We start from the raw sequence: 20,252 nt of genomic DNA, 5'->3' as shown, positions 1-20,252 counted from the left end.
CTCTGCCTCTCCTGTCTCTCTGTAACTCTGACTTTCAAATGAATAAATAATTTTTTAAAAAAATCTATTTGTAAAACCTTTTTAGCTGATATATAAAAATTGTACACTCTGACGGGGTCCCACATGATGTGTCAGTGCATCGCACACGCCGTGAGAACTCAAATCGGTTACCATGGGAGTCCCGGGGCTGGGAAGGTTTCAGCCCACAGGCCGTGTAAGGAACACAGAACCATGTGGTCTCAGCAGGGCTGGACAGAAATTCAGTAAACCTGCAGCAGGCTGAGTTTCTTTCTTTCTTTTTTTTTTTTAAAGATGTATTTATTTATTTGAATGTCACAGTTACACAGAGAGAGAAGCAGAGGCAGAGAGAGAGAGGGCAGGTCTTCCATTCTCTGGTTCACTCTCCAATTGGCCACAGTGGCTGAGCTGAGCCGATTTGAAGCCAGGAGTCAGGAGCTTCCTCCAGGTCTCCCTCGCGGGTGCAGGGCCCCAAGCACTTGGGCCATCTTCTACTGCTTTCCCAGGCCACAGCAGAGAGCTGGATGGGAAGTGGAGCAGCAGGACTTGATCTGGTGCCCATATGGGATGCCGGCGCTGCGGGCAGCAGCCTCACCCACTCTGCCATGGCGCCGGCCACCTGTGGTGGTTCTAGCTGTAGTTTCTGGAGAAGCCTTTGTGTTGCCTTGCACCGCGACTGCGCAGATTCCCACCCGCAGCCTCCGAGGGTGCCCTCCCTCACCTCCTAGCTGGTGTGCGTTATCTCCTGCACCTGACAAGGGAGACGCTCTCTCCCCAGGCTGGCTCTGCGCTCCCGTGGCGATTCGCCGTGCTGAGCCTTTGCTCGGGTCCCTTTGGGCATCTGTGTGTCCTCCTTCGAGGGGTGTCTGTGTACAGCTCTTGCTCTCTCTCTGGCTCCTTTGGGTGCTGTTTTTGGGCTGAAGTTGCTTCTCTGTGCCCCCTCGTCAGGGGCAGAGTTTGTGAATATTTTCTCCTGTTCTGTGGGTTGTGCCTTCGCTCTGTTGATTGACTGTTGCACTGCTGTAAGAGGGTTTTTAGTTTGATGGGACCCCCACTTGTCTCTTTTTTGCCTTCGTCTTTAAGGTCGTATCAAGTATTCGTACTTTTGGTTCTTTAAAGATTGATTGATTGATTTGAAAGGCAGAGTTACAGAGGGAGAGAGAGAAGAGAGGTCTTCCACCCACTGGTTCACTCCCCAGATGACTGCAATGGCTGAAGCTGTGCTGATCTGGAACCAGGAGCTTCCTCCAGGTCTCCCACGTGGGTGCAGGGGCCCAAGTCCTTGGGCCATCTTCTACTGCCTTCCCAGGTCATAGCAGAGAGCTGGATCGGAAGAGGAGCAGCCGGGACTAGAACCAGTTCCCATGTGGGATGTTAGCACTGCAGGTGGCATTTTAATCTGCTACGCCTCCATTACTTTTTGTCACTTGATGTTCCACTGTGTACATGGACTGTATTTCATTTTATCCGTTCATTCACTGATAAGGCATTTGGATTGGTTCTACTTTTTGCCTATTATGAATAATTTTGCTGTTGACATTTGTGTACACTTTTCAAAAAATTGTATTTTCATTCTGTCTGAAAGGCAGAGACAGACAGAGGTCTCCCACTCACCAAAGGCCCACAACGGCCAGGGCTGAGCCCAGGAGCCCAGGGACTCCACCCCAGTCTCTCCACAGGAGTGACAAGGAAGCAAACTCCTGAGCCATGAGCCTCCGCCTCCAGCACACTGGCGGGAAGCTGGATTGGAAGCAGAGTAGCTGGGGCTCGAATGGGCAGCTCTGATCCAGGGTATGGGTGTGCCAGCAGCCATCTACGCTGCCGTGCCAGGCACCCGCCCTGTGCGTGCAGGTTTTCTGTGGGCCCTGGAACTGCCGGGTCAGATGGTGACATTAACTTTCTCCCGACGGGGGCTGCGCTGGGTCACAGGCCCCGGCAGCAATACGTGGGGATTGATTGCTCCACATCCTTGCCAACAGTTACTGCTATTTTTAAAATGTTTATTCGGGGCTGGCGATGTGGTGCCGTAGGTTAATCCTCCACCTGCCGCACCACCATCCTATATGGGTGCCGGTTCTAGTCCCAGCTGCTCCTCTTCCCATCCAGCTCTCTGCTATGACCTGGGAAAGCAGTAGAGGATGGCCTAAGGGCTTGGGCCCCTGCACCCACATGGGAGACCCGGAGGAAGCTCCTGGCTCCTGGCTTTGGATGGGTGCAGCTCCGGCTGTTGTAGCCATTTGTGGAGTGAACCAGCGGATGGAAGACCTCTCTCTCCCTCTGCCTCTCTGCAACCCTGCCTTTCAAATAAATAAAAATCTTTAAAAAGCAGAAAGCCCAGAGCCGGTGGTGGGAACGCAGTTGCGTGAGCCATCACCCCTGCTTCCCGGGGTCTGCACTAAGCTGGAGTCGGGAACGAATCAGGTGTCAAATCGGGGCACTCTGACGGGGGACGTGGTGTCTCAGCCTCTACACTAAACAGCTGCCCAGGTCTTTTTGACAACAGCTATGGGACAGGGTGTGAGGCGGGATCTCCACCTGTGGTCTTGGTTTGCATCTCCCTACTTGTGAATGACCTCACGTGTGTTTGCACGTGCTTCTCGGCCACGTGTATATTTTCTTTGAGAAAAATGTCTATTTTAAAATCCCTCTTCCATTTTTTAATTGGGTTGTCTTTCTATTGTGGATTTGTTAAGGGTTCTTTATGTTATCTCGCCTGGAGATTTTGCTACCTAGAAATACAGCTGCCCCTAGGGGTGCAGACAACAGAGGCGGCCACCAGATGGCACTGTTTTAAAGGATAAAGGCGCTGGGGCTGCGCTGAGACCGGCACTTCCTCTTCCTGGTGCACTGTGGGAGTTGTAGTTCCTGAGACTTTGGGCCGGTCCAAACAGAAGGCCAGCCTGGACACTGGCGGCTGCTAGGTTTCCAGGCCATTAGCAGGAAGCTGCTTAGTTGGTTGGGGACACGGGGTCCCCGTCCTTACTCTACGGGAAAGCAGAGAGACAGAGACCCCCGTCTGCTGCCCCCCCAGTCTGCACTGCCTGCAGCATGCATGGCCGTGCCGGGCTGAAGCCAGCAGCCTGGGACGCAGGCCGGGTCTCCCCCGTGGGTGCAGGGACCCAGCCGCTTGGGCCATCGCCTCCTGCCTCCCAGGCTGCACTGAGGCAGGGAGCCGGGACTCGTGACCCAGGCACCCTGACGTGGATGCCGCCGTCCTGTGTGACGTTCAAGTGCCCACCAAACACCCACCCCGGCTTCCTGTCTTTAACAGGAGTGACACCGGTGTGGCGTGGAAACATGGGAACCCTGTGTCTGGCGAGAAACCCACGCCCTCTGCCCATCGTCCTGGGCCCAGGATGCACACGGCAGGGCCTTTGAATCTTTAGAGTCTGTTTGGATGAGTTTAACTTAACATTGTCCTTTTTAAAGCTTGAGAGCAAACTAAGGGATCTCCTTTTCCTCCACACACTACATTGCCATTTTCTGTAAAGATTTATTTATTTATTTGAAAGACAGAGTTACAGAGAGGGAGAGACAAAAAGACAGACATCTTCCATCCGCTGGTTCACTCCCTAAATGGCCGCAACAGCCAGAGCTGAGCTGATCTGAAGCCAGGAGCCAGGAGCTTCCTCCAGGTCTCCCACGCAGGTGCAGGGGTTCATCTTGGGCCATCTTCCACTGCTTTCCCAGGCCATAGCAGAGAGCTGGACCAGAAGTGGAGCAGCCGGGACTTGAACCAGTGCCCATATGGGATGCCAGCACTGCAGGCAGTGGCTTTACCTGCTACGCCACAGCGCCGGGGCCAGGCCTTAGGTTTTAATCCTTGCAGGGTAAAGAAGTATGTGTTTACAGCATCGTCCAAGATGTTATTCAAGTTGTTTTCAAAAGAAAATGCTGAACACTGATTTTTTTTCTTCCCCTTCTTAAAGCAAAGGTTTGGAGTTCCTGCTGACAGCATTCTAGAGGGGCGGGCCCGTCACAGTGGGGGAGCCCGGGGTTCAGAGACGGACAAGCTTGAGCGTTGCGTCCTCAGCCACCTCGTGCTGAGCACGCGGCCACAGCTTGTGCACTCGTCCTTCTGCGAACATGGAGATCATGAAAGTCCCGCTGTCCAGTGAGCGCCTACTGTTAACTAACCGCATCAGCGGCCGTGACAGCCGCAGCTTGGTGTGTGTCTCGTGTGATCTGTCATAGCGTGTTAGCTGCATCTCACTTTACAAATGATTTGGTCAGTATCTCTCTCACACACACGTATACGTGCATCTGTGTATATATGCATGAAAATGAAAATAGGGTAACAGTAGGAAGACCATGAAGACAGGGACAAGTCCCCAGAGAGGTGCGCTGGGCTTGCATTGGCAGCATCCCTGCTGGCCCCTCTGCCTCCTTGCTGTCCCCCTCCTGTCCCTTGACTATGATCGCGGCCCCTCACCTGGTACTCCTCCTCCAGGCGCGACAGCAGCACGGCCTGCTCCACCGTCAGGTGCAGGTCGGTCAGGCCCAAGGTCAGCACCATGGACTTGAGCTGGGTCACCACGAACTCGATCCCTGCGGGGCCGCGAGCGGAGTCAGGCCCATGCCCTCAGGCAGCCCCTGCACCCCTGAGCAGGGAAAGGGAGGGGGAGAGTGTGCTGCACCCTTGGGGTCCGCACCCTCTTCCCTGGCGTCCTCCTCCACCCAGCCTGGCCAACTAGAGCAGCCCCGCCCCACAGCCCCGCAGCGGGTTCCCAAAGGGCTTGTAACTGCAGACATCGGCTGGAGAGCCAAGCCCCGCTTTCTTGCTAGGACGGCCAGCTCCCAGACATTTCCCCCGCCCGGGCCCCACCCCTCACTCGGGGTGCCTAGTGTGTGTCACCGGGCCGGCCGGTCTGTGCCACCTCTTACCTGTTCTCAGCCCACTCTATCACTGGATCCCATTCATTCTTTTGGAGCTCCACCAAGGTCTCGGGCTCTTCCACCCTGTAGCTAATTCATGGCAAAAACCACCTTCATTAATGGAAAAGTACAATTCTTTCATTCGGTGACCGCAAAGGACCACAAAGGGGGAGGGCACAGGCTGCTCCGCCCTGGCCCCGCCCCCCAGCCCTGCAAGGCTCTCCCCTAAAGTGGCAGTCCTGGGGCCAGCGGCAGCGGCAGCACCTGGGAGCCCGTGAGAAATGCATGTTCCCAGGCCACACACCCCACCCCACCCATCTACAGAAACCGGACCCTCTGGGGCGAGAGCCACAGCACGCAGGCTGAGCCCCGGCCCGGTCGCTGCCGCCTTCCCAGAGACGCACACGAATGGCCCGTTGCCTTCTCAGGAGCCCGCCCCCCTCTCGGTGTGGACACACGGTCCTCAAGGCCAGGCTGTGGCCCTCGCGCTGACCGAGAGACACGGAGACCCAGCTGGCTAAGGGGGAGCCGGGCTGCAGGGGTGTCACGGGACCGCAACCCAGGTGGGCGCCGTGGAAAGCCATGGTCTCGTGCAAGGGAGAGGAGGAGAGAGGCCGTGCGTGTGCAGAACAGCGGGCCCCTCCCCACCCACCAGGGCCCCCGGGACCTGCTACCGCCAGGGCGTCACTTACCAGATGGTGTCAGTGTCCAGAAACTTGATGGCCGCTCGGATCAGCTGGTCCTTGCTCCGCTGGGTCGGGTTGTCCAAGGACGTGTTGCACAGGGTGGTCTGCGGGGAGAGGTGGGTGAGGCGAGGGGGCGGCCATCAGCACCGGCCGGGCTCGGCCGAAAGCCGGGTGCAGGGCAGCAGGGCGGGGAGCCCTGGAGCGGCGGGGACTGTGCTCCCGTGTGCCGGGGCAGCTGTGGGATGCTCGCAGCAGCGCGGTGGGCCTCCCCGAGGTCTCGGGATTCATTGATTTACAGAACGAGAGAAGTGACAGCAGGAGAGATCCTCCACCCGCTAGTTCACCCCCAGATGAAAGACTGCTCTCTGTGTCTGTCCCTCTCTCTGTAGCTCTGACTTTTAAAATAAATAAAAATTTAAAAACAAAGTACCTATCTAATTTAATCCCCATGACAAAGCTCTGGAGTAGGTACAATTATCATACCCATTTCATAGATGTAAGAGACTGAGGCCCGGGGCGGTCAGACACAGTGAATAAGACCCGTAGGCAGGAATGGGACACAGATCTGACAGAGCGGCTTTTCCAGCGGGCGCCCTTAGCACACAGGCAGCGGGGACGCTGACATCCAGGCCGCACCCACACTGGTTCTGAGATCTGCCTGGACAATAAGAGGTTGCTCAGTGCGCTGTCTGCAGCCCTGGTCGCCCCCAGCTCATCTGCTGGCCAAGGAGCAGGCTGGCCCCTCAACAGGACGCCCTCCGGGTTGGTGGGCCAGGGTGGGAGCACCATCCTCAGGCGGGGTGCCCCCTGCGCTGACCACAGCTCCCTGAGGCGAGCGCTCTTCACCCACCTTTTAGAGGCGGGGGGCCCAGGGCCGAGCAAGCGGCAGCCCCTTGCCCAGGGTCAGGGAGCCCCTTGCCCAGGGTCACCGTCAGGCAGCTGCGGGCTGGACCTGGGGGCCTCAAGCAGCCCCCTCGGTGGGCACGGGTGGGGCTGGCACTATGGGAGCCTTCCTGCCCCTGCTGCCTTTAGCCAGGATTTACCGAGTGCCAACGAGGCTTCCCGCCAGGGGCTGGCTGTCGCTGGTTAAGAGTGCAAGGGACGTGGCCCCTGCCCTTCTGTCGCTCAGCGGGCAGCAGGGGAGACAGACAGGACCTGTGCAGACGCCAAAAAAAAAAAAAGCAACAGCGACAACCCGGATGCAGGACGAGCCGCCGTGACAGAGAAGAGGGCCGGGCAGCCGGCAGAGGTGACGAATGTCCTCAGACCAGAGCTGGCCATGTGAGGGGCCACGCAAGGGACTGCGGTGGCTAGGCCGCTGGGGAGAGAGCCTGGCGAGACGTGCGGCTGTCCTGGGCAGGCCGGAGCCCTCCCACCCCCATCCCCGGGCCCTGCCAGGACGTAGAAGGGAGCCCCGGGCTTGTTACCAGGTGCATGGTGTAGGACTTGATGGTGTCCTGCTGGGACTCCCACTCGGTGGCCACGGCAATGGCCAGGGCCTCGCTGGGCACGGTGAAGAGCTTGGCCTGGGGCGTCTTCAGCTTCCTGTGGTCCAGGTTTATCTCAAAGCCACCTCGGGACAGCAAATGAAGGCCTCTCAGGGGTCGTCACGGGGCAGCGGGGGCCGAGCCTGTATTTGGCCGGAGTCCCTTTACGGAAACGCGTAGGGACGAAAGCGCAAAGGACAATCCCGCCACTGAAGTGGCAGCGGATAAAGAAAAAAATAAAACAAGCAAGCAAGCAAAGGAGCCCGCACTGCTGGCCGTCCACGCTCAAGAGCTCAGACACTCACCTTCGCCCTGGCTGATGCTCACGTTCTGGTAAAACCTCTTCCTCTCTGTAAGAGACGATTGCTTCATTAAGGCAGTTGAAACCACGCTGCTGCGGCTCTGGGGGCCCCCGCCCTGTGTGTGCAGATGGCTCGCTAGCGCGGATGGATTTTGGGCCACCCCCACGGCCGCCCACGCCCCGCACACATCCCAGATGGGTGAAAGTCATAGACCCATTTCGGGCAAGACTCTGGGCCTCTCAGGAGAAGCCAGTGTGTGCGTGTGCAGTGCACGTGTGTGTGTGCACGCGTGTGTGGTGTGTGGGCAGGAGGTAGAGCTCCCAGGAGCGCCTCCCACCCCCTCTCTCCAATTAATTAACCTAATTAACCGGCTTGCACATCTATTCAGCTGTCTCAAGTGCATTGCTCTTCCAGCACCCGGGGCGACTCATTATGCTTTGCTACCAAGGGGCAGAGGTTCCTCTGCAGAGGCTGGTGCCAAAGCACTGTGCACGGGGGCCGGCGCTGTGGCGTAGCGGGCTAAGCCTCTACCTGCAGCCCCAGCATCTCCTACGGGCATCAGTTTGTGTCCTGGCTGCCCTTCTTCCAATCCAGCTCCCTGCTCACGTGCCTGGGAAATTCGGAAAATGTCCGTTGTATTGGAGGCACCAGACCTGGATAATTATAAAACCTGTGACTTGGTGGGTATGAGAGGGTCCTGGGCACTCACTGACCATGTCAGCAAGACCCACTTTCCCAGAGCCCAATGGGCTTGAGGCTGCAGACACACTTCCTCCCTGGTCCACAGTAGCTCAGAGACCTAGTAGAACTGATTCCTGTCTGTATCTGCACCTCCCTTTCAACAGGAGGTTCGGTCTGAGGCTGAGTCAGTGCTGGGAGGAGCCTAGGGGGGAAGCAGCTGCCCCGGGCATCCAACCAGCTCATCCAGAACACCCTCTGAGTCTCTGGGATCCCGGGCGCGTTCCATCCCAGCACCACTGGTCACCTGTTAGGCTTCCTGCACAGACACAATGCCTCATTGCACAGGCCACATGGCTCAATACTTGGTCAGTATCAGCGCAGGGCTCGTGAGCGCCTCCCACAGCCCAGATTCGGGACTGCAGGCTGCCCCCTGCCTGCGCCTGACCTGGAGCGATGTGCTGGTGCCCTGGAAGGCATCCTATAACCCCTGGTCTGCACTGCACAGCTCTGCGCTGCAAAGCTGCCCACGTGTGACACAGGGACCTGGCTCCGCAGGAGGCAGCCCCGTCTCCCCTCCATCTCCCTTCCTCCGGCACCACACAGGCCTGCTCTGCAAATCAGAGCCCTCGATTCCTGCTGGCTCGGCTCCGTGCCAGCCTGGTGACGGCTCCTGCGTAGTCCCGTGCGTGAGGCAGGCATGCTTGGCACATAGGTGCTCAACCAGTGCCATTCTCCCGCTCTCCTCTCACTTCCTCAACCTCCTCCTCTCCCTGCGTGCGCCAACACATGACTCGTCCCAGTCCCTCGGGGAAACTCAGGGTTCCTGAGACCCCCCTGGGCACCTGGCTCCTGAGCCCAAGACCCCAGCGGGAGGCCTCCATGGCTACACGGCCGCGAGGCGTGGGGCTTGTCCTCCACACAGCCTCCCTGGCCCTGCAGCGGCGTCTCCAGCCTCTGTCTTCCCCCAGGAGGGCATCACCACTGCTCCCCACCCCCGCCCCGGGCCCAGGCAGGTCACCCCCAGCAGGTGGCTGTCAGAGCCCTCGCCTCCCACACTGGGCTCTTCCTGTCTGTCTCTCCTTCTGTTTCCTGCCATCACACTCCTTCTCCCCTAATCCAAATCCCTCTCAACTCGGTGTCACATCTGAACGCAGCCAGATACGGTAATCCCTGTAGAAATGTCCCCGGAAAACTGACAGCAGCTTAACGTGCTTCGAGCGTCCTGCAGTTCAGCCCCTCCCCGGGGCTCATCAGACACAGAGGATGTGTGTCTTATCAGACACAGAGGATGGTCCTCAAAGAGGGAGATGGCACCACCTACCCCCGCCCCGGGCAACGAGGGAGGGCAGGGGACCCACGCTTGAGGGCAAGCAGGGGTCCCGTGGGGTCACCCCGGTTACCTGCTCACCCATTTCTGAGCCTCCCTCAAGTGTGGCGGGAATGTTTACTGCCTGCTGGCCACTCTGCCCTGCACTGGGAGGCCGAGAAGAGAGGAGAGCTGAGAGGCACGGGCAGTTTCACGGTGAGCTGTCGACATTTAAGACGGGCCTTGGGTCCAGGGATTAAGACACCCAGGGCCCAACCTGGAGCACCTGGGTTCAACACGCAGTCCTGGCCCCCAGCTCCAGCTGCCTGCTAAAGTGGACCCTGGGAGTCAGCAAGGATGGCTCATGGGATTGGAGAACGTGGGGCCCTCGTGGCTCCTGGCTTTGGCCTGCCACCCAGCCCTGGAGATGAAAGGCATTCGGGGAGTGAACCAGAGGATGGGATCCCTCTCTCTTTCTCACATTTAAAAAATATATAATTACATATGTGATACTTATATATTTAAATAGATATATGTACACACACAGCATTTGGGTAGGTTCATTTTGGGCTCACAGTTGACAGGCTTGAATCAAAAGAGAGAGCAAGCAGTTCCCATGGCCCTCTGGAGTTATGAATGCAAACCACCCGCCCCCCCTCAGAGCAGAGAGCCACACAACAACGTGTCCCCTGTGAGGAGACGTGGGATTGTCCCATTGCTACCCTGCCCCCAACCCGAGCTCGAGCTTGGTTGCAGTTGGCATCCAGAGCTGGACAGGCTGCCCCTGTCGGGTGGAGGGTGGCCGGCACTGGCAGCACCTGTGCCCATGGCATGGAGGGGAAGCAGCAGCAGCTACCAGAGCCACGCTGGGCTGCGGAGGGAAGGGAAGTCACAGGGCAGTGAGGAGCCCAGGCGCACAGAGCAGAACTCAGGCGCACAGAGCAGGCAGCAGGGCTGGGGGCAGGGCGTGCTCACCCCACACTGAGCATCAGACAGCTCCTGGGCGTGGCCGACACACGGCCCTCCTGGTCTCCCTCCGCAGCTGGGTGTCCCGTGACCCAGACCAGTCACCTGCTCACCCGGCACCCACAGGTCCCCCTTTTCCGTGGCAGCCTGGATGTCCCAGTGTGCCTCCACTCGCATGGGGCTGCTCAGTTGTTGAGGCCTAGTTGTTAGCTCAGAGAACAGGCTCCATGAACCTCCTCCCCCTACGTATGGGGCCCTCGTTCCTGGAGCAGGATACAGGATGTCTAAGGAAGGACCCGACGTCTGCATTTCCCACCAGCCTGCTCCTCCATGCCCATACTTCCAGGAAGACACCAGCCCCAGGAGCCCACTGCACCTGCCCTCTGCCCCTTCTCCCCGGAGCTTCTCCAGCCTTCACGCAGGGGAAAGCCCCACCCCTGCCCCCCTCCCAGCCCAGCCTGTCTGTGCGGCCACCTCTGCTTCTCACCCAGGCTCATTAGACCCAGCCCGAGTCTGCATTCCCTCGCTGTTTCCCCGGCAGGAGGATTGGAGGTGACCTTTAAATGTCGCTTGCAAATGCCAGCTGATGCTAACCGGCTCCAAACTGCTGCACAGGCGTGGCCTCTCCCAAACGCCAGCCGGATGGCAGGGCTGAGGCTCCCAGCGCGGGGAGAGTAGCTTCTGGGGACAGATCTGCCCTTGCAGCAGGAATGGGCCCTGTGCTCTGCCAGATAACCCCAGTTCCTGCTGCTCCGGGCGGGCGCTGCCTGCTAGGAAAGACTGGAGCCCAGGAGTCCTCCACCCTTCCCGACTTCTGGGAGGAAACCCAGGTCTGAAGGAAGAGGCAGATGCGTCCTTCTGAGAAATGATTCTCTCGCAGGCTCTCTCATGGGCGCTGATGTAACCCTGACTTACCCATCGTCTTGCCTTTTTTTTTTTTTAATGAATGAATGAATGAATGAATGCTGGTGTACTTTGGGTAATTTCTCACAATGGAGCTGGAGTAAACTCCATCCCTGAATCAGACAGGAAGAAATCCAAGCTGGGGCTGACCCTGGGGCCCAGCAGGTCAAGCCACTGCTTGTGACGCAAGCATCCTGTATCAGAGTGCAGGTTCAAGTCCCTGCTGCTCTACTTCTGATCCAGCTCCCTGGGAAGACAACAGCTGATAGCCCAAGTGCTTGGGCCCCTGCACCCATGTGGGAGACCCAGATTGCATTCATGGCTCCTGACTTCAGCCTGGCAAAGCCCCGGCTGTTGCACCCATTCGTGGACTGACCCAGAATTGAAAACGCTCCCCCTCTCTCTGTCACTCTGCCTCTCAAATAAATAAAATAAATATCAGAACAGAAACACATGCTCACAGGCCAATAGAAAGTGGAGCCAGGAGTCCCGCCTGGGACTGCCCACCTCCAGCAGGGTCCATAGTGTTGCTCCCACAGCCTGTAATTCGATTCTTCCCTCTCCCACCTGCAGGGACCCTCTGGAGTGTCCCCAGCCTCAACCCTCCCCCCACCTCCGCGCCTGCCCCTGTGGTCTTCTGGAGTCTCTGGTTTAACTCAGCCAGGGTTTGTTTATCAATTAGGTGGAGCCAGCATGGCTGCGGCAGTACAGGACACCATGCTCTGGCCCTGGCCCTCACTCTTCTAGAAAGGGGAGGCCCCAGAATCGAGACCAGGACTCACAAGCGGGGAAACACGGAGGGGCCGGGGCAGGGGCAGAGCCCTGAGAAATGGACCCCAGGCCAGATCCGGTGTTGCCCCAGCAGCAGGGAAGTCAGTGTCCTTTTCTAAGCGTCTCAGTAACTCCAGGAGTGACACACGCCCACTGCCCCCTCCCGGGATCTGCGTGAGCCGGACCCGGGATCAGGAGCCCACAGCACAGGGGTTGCCCCAGCTGTGCAGCATAGGGCCCTGAGCACCACAAGCGGAAGAAGCACCTGGCAGACGGCACAGCCCCGCGGCCCAGGGGCTCCGGATCCTGGCAGCACCAGGTAGAGAAGTCGCCCGGCACCTGCTCCCCTTCTCTTCCCTCTCAGGGGGCTGGAGCAGTCCCGGGAAACGGTTCCTGGCAGAAAGAGCGACTTCTAAGGAAAAAGGAAACTTCGGTTGTCTAAATCACGTCTTAGCTCGCTGGCCTACTTCTATTTTTATTTTCCCATTTGAGAGACAGGAAGAGAAACAGCGAGACTGAGCGGTGGGAGAGACTGCCCGTCCTCTGCTCCCTCCACACTATCCAGGTCTCCTAGGTGGGTGGCAGGAGCTCAGCTACTTGGAGCCGTCACAGCCGCCCCTGCATCAGCTGGAAGTGGGAACGGGAGCTAGGACTGGAAACCCAGCCCAGGCTCTGTGACGGGCAGGGGGGGGGGCACAGGTGTTGACTGGCATCTTAGTCGCCAAGCAAAACACCCACCCTGCATTTGCCTTGTTTTGTGTGTCACGAAGCTACCAGGGTCCACGAAGCCTTAGGTCTCTAACTCACATGCGGTCACCATCATCATCATGTCATTATCTTTGTCTTCATCATCAGTAATCAGGAGTCAAGCTGGACTCGGTGCTGTAGCATGCTGACCCGCCTTTCCCAAGTGGGTTTCTTCCCATCTGTTTATCGGCGCCCTCATCTGTGCAGTCTGGCGCTCACTCATTAACCAACGCCCACTGACCACTCTGGGGCCCCTTGGGAGAATGAGAAGAAAGGTGCTATTCCTGCCATCAGAAAACACACAGGCCATTCTCTCAAAGCACAGAGGAACCCAAGGCCGGAGCCCTCAGTCCCGGGTCAACACGCACACGGGCTACTGCTGGCCTCGGAGTGCTGGGATCTGTGGCTGCATCCCGTCTCGCCTTGGCTCTTGGCCTCTACCTACCCACTTGTAAATGTCAAGATACGTTACAAAAGCTACTCCCCAAATCCACACCTAGAGCCTCACTGCTACCGAGGGCTTCCTGAACTGGGGAGGAAGTCATCCAAGAGCCAAGAAACTAATTCCTGGGGCCCAAGTCTGAGGAGTCTAAGTGCAGTGTTGGCACACGCAGGTGGAAGGGCCCTCCTCTGCCTGCCTGTGGAGGGCTCCAGGGTGAGATCTCGGAGTGCTGTCCTCCATGGAATCTCTCTCTCTCTCTCAAGGTGCCGGCATCCCCCCAGGCCAGCCAGCAGAGAAACGAGCCAAACAGGCGGGTCAGGAAGGTCGCGTGTCTCCCGGGAAGTCTTCGAGCCCTCCAATTGCATCAGGTATACTGGGGAGCTGGGGACCGGGCTGGCGTTACCTGCAGTAGCTGGCATGGTCTCTGCCACGCGCACCTGTGCAGGTTTTGGTGTTGGTTCGGTGGGGGAAGGCTCTGCCAACTTTCCTCTTCCCTGGACCCAGAAAAGCTGGAAGGGGTGCATTGTGACTTCACTGGGATGCATCTCTGGTCCCCAAAGAACCTGCGCGCAGGAAGCAATGGGGAGAGAAAGGAAAACAAACTGACCCTGGTGGGGAGAACTGTTCACCTAAGCCAACAAGCTTTGCCAAGAAAGCAGGAGCAAGCTAGGGCGGGATGGGAGAGGCCAAGGTCCAGCTGGTGAACAGTGGGTGGGCGGGGGTCTAAAGTATACATTAGCCAGGACCTGAGAGGAGCCTGGGTTCCACGGAGAGAAGAGTGTTGTTCTCCTGCAAGGACGTGGCATTCCTACTCCCAGAGCTGCATCACATGGAAGTCTGGGTGCGGAATGTCCTGAAGAGACAGTCCAGGGGCACTGACATCAGGCACCTGCAACCCGGCTTTGGGCTGAGGGCTCAGTGGGAAATGATCAGCGGGAAAGAGAAAAAGAACTAGAACATCTTCATGTTGAGGGGCACGGGCTCCCTACCCAACACCTACTCCTCTTCTGTAGACAACTTCATTCTGATTTTGCCTGGGGAACCCTACTGGTATTCTTAGCACCCCAGGTATTAGGTGGGGCTGACTCCACCCCTAGTCCCAAACATGAAACACACAGCCACGGCCCAACCAGTCAGCTCATCACGGAGCAGTGGGCTCAGGACTCGTTAAGCCAATCAGGGTTCCTGTAGCACCACCCCAAGAAGCGCTTCCTCGTTCTCAAACATTTGAAGACTAAAGGAGTTGGGCTGGAAGTCACACAGTCGTCTTCCAACCACAAAGGCAGAGCTCGCCTAGGAGTCAGTACAATAGCAGCCAGGATATGGAGACCGTGAGCTCGTGCCACGCCCCACGCCTGGTGCTGGACTTAGAACTGAGCTTCTCAGGAGTGATGCAGCCGGTTTGAGTTGGGTTCCCCCCAACTTTAAACCCAAGCTCATAAAACTATTGCAATAGATGGCTTACAGAAACTTGCAGAGAATACGGGACTGTTTACCTATGATGTACCTACTGGAGTTGATAGCTCCGGTATTTTAGCTGAGTGACTGCTGCTCTCTCGCCACGGCTGGGACAGACAGGACCAGGCAGGGGCACGGAGACTGGTGACACGGGACCGGGCAGGGGCAGGGAGACTGGTGACACGGGACCGGGCAGGGGCATGGAGACTGGTGACACAGGGCCAGGCAGGGGCATGGAGAATGGTGACACGGGACCAGGCAGGGGCATGGAGACTGGTGACACGGGGCCGGGCAGGGGCATGGAGACTGGTGACACGGGACCAGGCAGGGGCATGGAGACTGGTGACACGGGGCCAGGCAGGGGCATGGAGACTGGTGACACGGGACCAGGCAGGGGCATGGAGACTGGTGACACGGGGCCAGGCAGGGGCATGGAGACTGGTGACACGGGACCAGGCAGGGGCATGGAGAATGGTGACACAGGGCCAGGCAGGGGCATGGAGAATGGTGACACAGGTGCTGCGCCAGCTTGAAACTCCAAGGCTCGGGTGGCAGTGGGAAGTTCTTCCCCAATAGCTAAAGGCCCTACAGCCCAGCTGGCCTCCCTCCCTCTGATAAAGCGGGATCTCACCAGAATACTCACAGCAAGAAGGAAATGAGGTGTTGTATGAAGAACCAGGACCTACACACTCTAGTCCCCTTTGCGTCGCATGTCACTCCCCTCCGATGTGTGACAAGGCGCCCATCGCCAGGGCTCTGTGGGCCTGTCTCTTCCTCCCTGCGTGGGCAGCGGTGCCTCCCCTCCCCCACCCCCGTGTCACATGTAAAGATGCTATCTATGGTGACAACACCACAGGAGGCCTGCTGGGCCACTCACCTGGGAGGCATGATCTGGAATTCTAGAACTCTCTTCTTAAAGACACACACACACACATCAGCATTCGCTTCCCTTTTAGGTATAAACAAATACGCAAACAAGCGGCTTGGCGGCATAATCACAGCTAAATTGGAAACTCTGGCATTATCCAGAGTACGCTATCTATCCAAGGAAGCTGAGAGGCCCCGGACGCACAACATCATATTTCCCCAGGCATGGGATTAATTAAAACTATCAAGTGTTCCCAGCTTTTTGAAATTAACTTTGAAAGTGTTTGGCGTGTAGGGATAAAGAGAAAGGCGCTGTGGTGGGGGGAGCATCCCAAGGGCGGGGCTGCTGGAAGCAAGCCACGTGCCAGAGTGCTGTGTTCTGTGTTTGGTTCCTCTTTAAGAGACAGGCGAGGACAAAATGAAATTGTAAAATTCCTGTGGGCAGAGACAGCAAAGTCCAAAGAGCTTTGCATTCATGCCCTCCCCCTCGGGAGCACGTTAGGATCTGCGTTCTCTGATGCACGTGAGTGAGCCCGAGGCTCACAGCAAGGTGGCCAAGGCCAGGTGACGCGGAAGAACGGGAGGGCGTCGGTGGGATGAGGCTGTGCCCCGCATCTACAGAGTGGAGGTTTGGTCCCCACCGTAATAGCTTTGGGAGGCGGTGGTGGAACTGAAGAGGCGCCAGCAGCCCTTGAAGGAATCAAGCCCATCTCTCAGGCTTGGGTTAGAGCTCGCGGGACTGCATTGGCCGCTGCACGACTGTGTTTGCTGTAACACGGGTGGGGCTTCTCCACTCGCCCTCCCGTCCCTTGTGACCTCGCTCACAGGAGCTCCTGTCACGTGATGCCATCGCCAGGAGGCCCCTCCAGAAGCTGACTCCAGCAATCTGCTCTTGGGCTTCCAGAGCCGTGAAATGAACCTCTTCTTTAAAAACCTGCCCAGCCAAGGCAGCAACAGCACACAGACTGAGGCACTCGGAGGAGCCTTGTAAGGAAGGGAGCGATGGCTCACCTACCCTTTCTCCCTCTGCTTCTGGGCTTCGGCCCCTTTTAGTCTCCTTGTTATTCTCCCCCTTGTCGCTCAACCCACCTCTGGCACTTTCCTGGGCTGCACAGGAGCCCCAGTGAAGATTCCCCAGGAGCCCGGTTCTTGCTCCACCATCTGGTAGTTGTGGGACCTCGGTCAAGTCACCTGCTTCTTCCTGGACTCCATTTCCTTACCTGTAAAATGGAACCGGGGAGGGAGGAGTTTCTCAGTCAAGCAAAGCAAGTGAGCCATTGGGAAGGACTCCCCACAGATAACGCATCGTCACAGAGTGCCCAAGGCCCAGGGAGTTCTTCATTCACATTTCAAATGCCCTTGACCTGTCAGGCCAGTGAAGAGGGCGGGGCTCAGCCCTGGCGCTTTTCCCGTCGGCACTCTGCTTTTTCATGGCAGGGCAATGCACGCTCCCTGCCTTTTGCTGTCATCGCGAAGCAAGCCCTCAAAGCATATCCAGTTTCCCTTGGTCCTCACCATGGCAAGCTGGGGGTCTTCTCCCGAGTTCGCCTCCTCAGTTGCTTGTCTCCCAGCTCCCACAGATCTCAGAGGGACGTACAGTGGGTCCCTAGGAAGACACCTTGCTGGCTCTGCGCCCCCACCTGCTGGAGTGGCGAGGGCTGTGTCTTTGCTGTGGACTGAATTCCCTCTCCTTCCAGCCATATCAGATGCCTCCTCAACTTGAGGTCTCTTCTTCCTAGCAGAATTCACACTGAGGTCATCACTCCTCCTCTCCCTTGGCCAGCCATGTGCCTGGGAATAGCCCTGTCACCCTCCCCAGGCCCAGGGGTTTGTCTTGATCGGCACAGACTAATCGTGATGGTCCTACTGCCCTTGCTAATGGCTGAGCCATTGGATATATCAATTCTGGCCACTAAGAGTTCAGGTGCTCCTTGAGGGTTTCTGGGGACAGTTGTACCACTTTGTAAAAGAGATACAAGGAAAGAAGCCATTTCCTGCCTGTGGACGACCTTGGGTGCGAACCCTTAGGCAGCTAGGCAAGAACCAATTCTTGGTCTGAGGATGGCAGAACAGAGCGGGGAAGCAGCGCCGAGCCCTGCCACCACTGGGTGCTGAGTCAGCCAGCCCGGGAGCCACCCTGCCTCTGGACTAGACTACGCCAGGTCACTTTGCGATGGCTCAAGTCCGTTGGAGTTGGGACACTTTCTCACTTGCAGCATGGTGCATCCAAGAGAGATCTCCTCCTTCCCCAGCCCACCCCCGGTGCCCAGCCATGAGCTCATCATCCCAGCCACGGGTGGAGCCTGCGGCCACCATGTAAGGCAGGATGCACCTGATGCTGCCCAGGGAGGACAGGACACAACCTCAAGGCTCAGGGCCGGATCCCATCGGCACCCTGCAGAATTCCAAGGCCAGTTTCATCTCGAATTCTTTCCAATGTCCTTCCCCAGTCAGGCTGCCCCGGGTCTTGCTTGAACGATTGCCATTACGTGTCCAGGCAACCTTCCTCCTACTGGTCTTGCCCCAACCCACCTTTGTTTACGTTGCCATGACAGCAAATGAAGGACCTTGTCCCGCCCTAGTCCATTTCCGGTTTAATGGCTCCCCACTGCCAATAGGATAAAGCTCAAGATTCTTTTGGGGATGAAGAGGGTGGTCATGACTGGTTCCCAGTCTCAATTCCCATCCTTTCTGCTCTAATGATGTAACACTCCACACGCCCTTCCCTGTCCCACATCTCCATTCTCTCCCATGCAACTTCCTGTGCCTAAAACTGGGATGAGTAACTTTAAAAAGACTTATTTTACTTATCTGAAAGGCATAGGTTCAGAGAGAGAGCGGGAGACAGGGAGAGAGATGTCTTCCATCCGCTGGTTCACTGCCCAATTGGCCACAATGGCAGGGCCTGGGCAGATCCAAAGCCAGGAGCCAGGAGCTTCTTCCGGGTCTCCCACGTGGGTGCAGGAGCCCAAGCACTTGAGCCATCTTCTGCTGCTTTCCCAGGCCATAGCAGAGAGCTGGATTGGAAGTGGAGCAGCCAGGACTCAAAGTGGCGCCCATGCGGGATGCCAGCACTGCAGGTGGCGGCTTTACCTGCTACGCCACAGTGCCAGCCCCTCTACCAGACTCTTAAGCTCCTTGTATAGGGCAAAATGGTTGCCTGCTCACTCCTGCAGATCCAGATGCTTACAGGGTACCCAGAGTATAACAGCTTCTCAATAAATATGGATGAAAATGAAATTTTGCATTTCACATTTGCCAAACACACACAAATATGAAGCCTGAAGAAAACAACAAAACAAGCCCCTCGAGGGGGAATGAGCAGGTAAAGGAAAATTAGATCCTCGCTGCTTCCACCTGTGTGTACAGAGACGCTTGGCTGAGGGGAGACTGTGATCTGAGAATTTGGCGTAAGACACACTGCAACAGCAAGGCATCATTTCAAAGCCTTTCTCAGGACCAGCACTTGAAAGGGCTGGCACTGTGGCTCCCTATGGGCACTGGTTCGAGTCCCGGCTGCTCCATTTCTGATCCAGCTCCCTGCTCACGCAACAGGGAGGCAGCAGAAGATGGCCCGAGTGCTTGGACCCCTGCCACCCATGTGGCAGACCTGGATGGAGTTTTTGGTTCCTGGCTCAGACCAAGGTATTGTAGGTTTTAGGGGAATGATATACCTTCATGTATGTACCTGTATATAAAGGGTCTCCAGGAAGTTCATGACAAATCCATGTCATGAAAAACTATGCCTGTAGGGCTGACATTGTGGCTCAGAGTGTTAAAGCCCTTGCCTGCAGTGCTGGCATCCCATACAGGTGTCGGTTCTAGTCCCCACTGCTCCTCTTCCAATCCAGCTCTCTGCTATGGCCTGGGAAAGCAGTAGAAGATGGCTCAAGTCCTTGGGCCCCTGCACCCACGTGGGAGACCCGAAAGAAGCTCCTGGCTCCTGGTTTTGGATGGGCACAACTCTAGCCGTTTTGGCCAATTGGGGAGTGAACCAGCAGATGGAAGACCTGTCTCTGTCTCTACCTCTCTCTGTAACTCTTTCAAATAAGTCAAAATAAACCTTTAAAGAAAACTATGCATGGATTTCAAATCTTTTGCACCAAAATAAAATTTTAATTTCATTTTCTGTGACCTTTTTGAAGCTGTGTGTGTGTGTATATATATATATATATGTAGAGTATATGTTTATTCTGAAACAAATTAGTAGTTAACTTGCTAACCATGACCAAGTTTTTTTTTTCTTAAAGATTTATTTATTTATTTGAAAGGCAGAATTACAGAGTGAGAGAGAGAGAGAAAATGATCTTCCATCTGCTGGTTCACTCCCCAAATGGTCACAACAGCCAGAGCTGAGCCTGGCAGGAGCCAGGAGCCTGCAACTCCATCCGGGTCTCCCACATGGGTGGCAGGGACCCGAGCACTTGGGCCACCCTTGGCTGCCTTCCCAGGCACATTAGCAGGGAGCTGGATCAGAGCAGAGCGGCCAGGCTCGCACTGGTACTCCAACGTGGGACGCTAGCGGTACAGTGCCAGCTTAGCCCACTGCACTACAACTCCGGCCCCCATTTTTACCTTCTGGCAAGCCTTTATGAGATACCCTGCTGTTCAGTCACCTCTCCCTCCACCCGCAGCCCTGCTAGGGAAAGGAAATGCTTGTAATCCAAGTCAACCTGACGCCCTGGAATCCGGCTGCCAACCATGAGCCCCTGCGCCAAATGCAAGGGGAGCACCCCGGCTCCT

General features: G+C 57.0%; 1 protein-coding gene across 8 annotated transcripts in view; it reads right to left on the bottom strand.

Annotated features, from left to right (window-relative positions):
* The window catches only part of LOC138846284 (ATP synthase mitochondrial F1 complex assembly factor 2-like), a 36,170-nt gene that overhangs the window by 892 nt on the left and 15,026 nt on the right, over nt 1–20,252 (bottom strand). The window contains exons 1-9 of one of the 8 annotated variants that reach the window (XM_070061673.1): nt 17,025–17,160; nt 16,599–16,729; nt 13,588–13,747; nt 7,372–7,416; nt 7,007–7,152; nt 5,586–5,683; nt 4,903–4,983; nt 4,451–4,566; nt 3,498–3,840 (exon numbers count right to left, since the gene is read on the bottom strand). In XM_070061673.1, coding sequence (XP_069917774.1) covers nt 3,677–3,840; nt 4,451–4,566; nt 4,903–4,983; nt 5,586–5,683; nt 7,007–7,152; nt 7,372–7,416; nt 13,588–13,747; nt 16,599–16,670 — 882 coding nt within the window. In that variant the 5' untranslated portion in view covers nt 16,671–16,729; nt 17,025–17,160 and the 3' untranslated portion in view covers nt 3,498–3,676. Of the gene's footprint in view, nt 1–1,114; nt 1,342–3,497; nt 3,841–4,450; nt 4,567–4,902; nt 4,984–5,585; nt 5,684–7,006; nt 7,153–7,371; nt 7,417–13,587; nt 13,748–15,285; nt 15,454–16,598; nt 16,730–17,024; nt 17,161–20,252 lie in introns of those variants that run through there. The other 7 variants (XM_070061676.1, XM_070061672.1, XM_070061674.1 and 4 more) reach the window with 7 other exon arrangements.

The sequence above is a fragment of the Oryctolagus cuniculus genome, chromosome 17 (assembly GCF_964237555.1).
Source record: "Oryctolagus cuniculus chromosome 17, mOryCun1.1, whole genome shotgun sequence".
Lineage (NCBI taxonomy): Eukaryota > Metazoa > Chordata > Mammalia > Lagomorpha > Leporidae > Oryctolagus > Oryctolagus cuniculus.
This window is presented reverse-complemented; position numbering and strand designations above follow the sequence as displayed.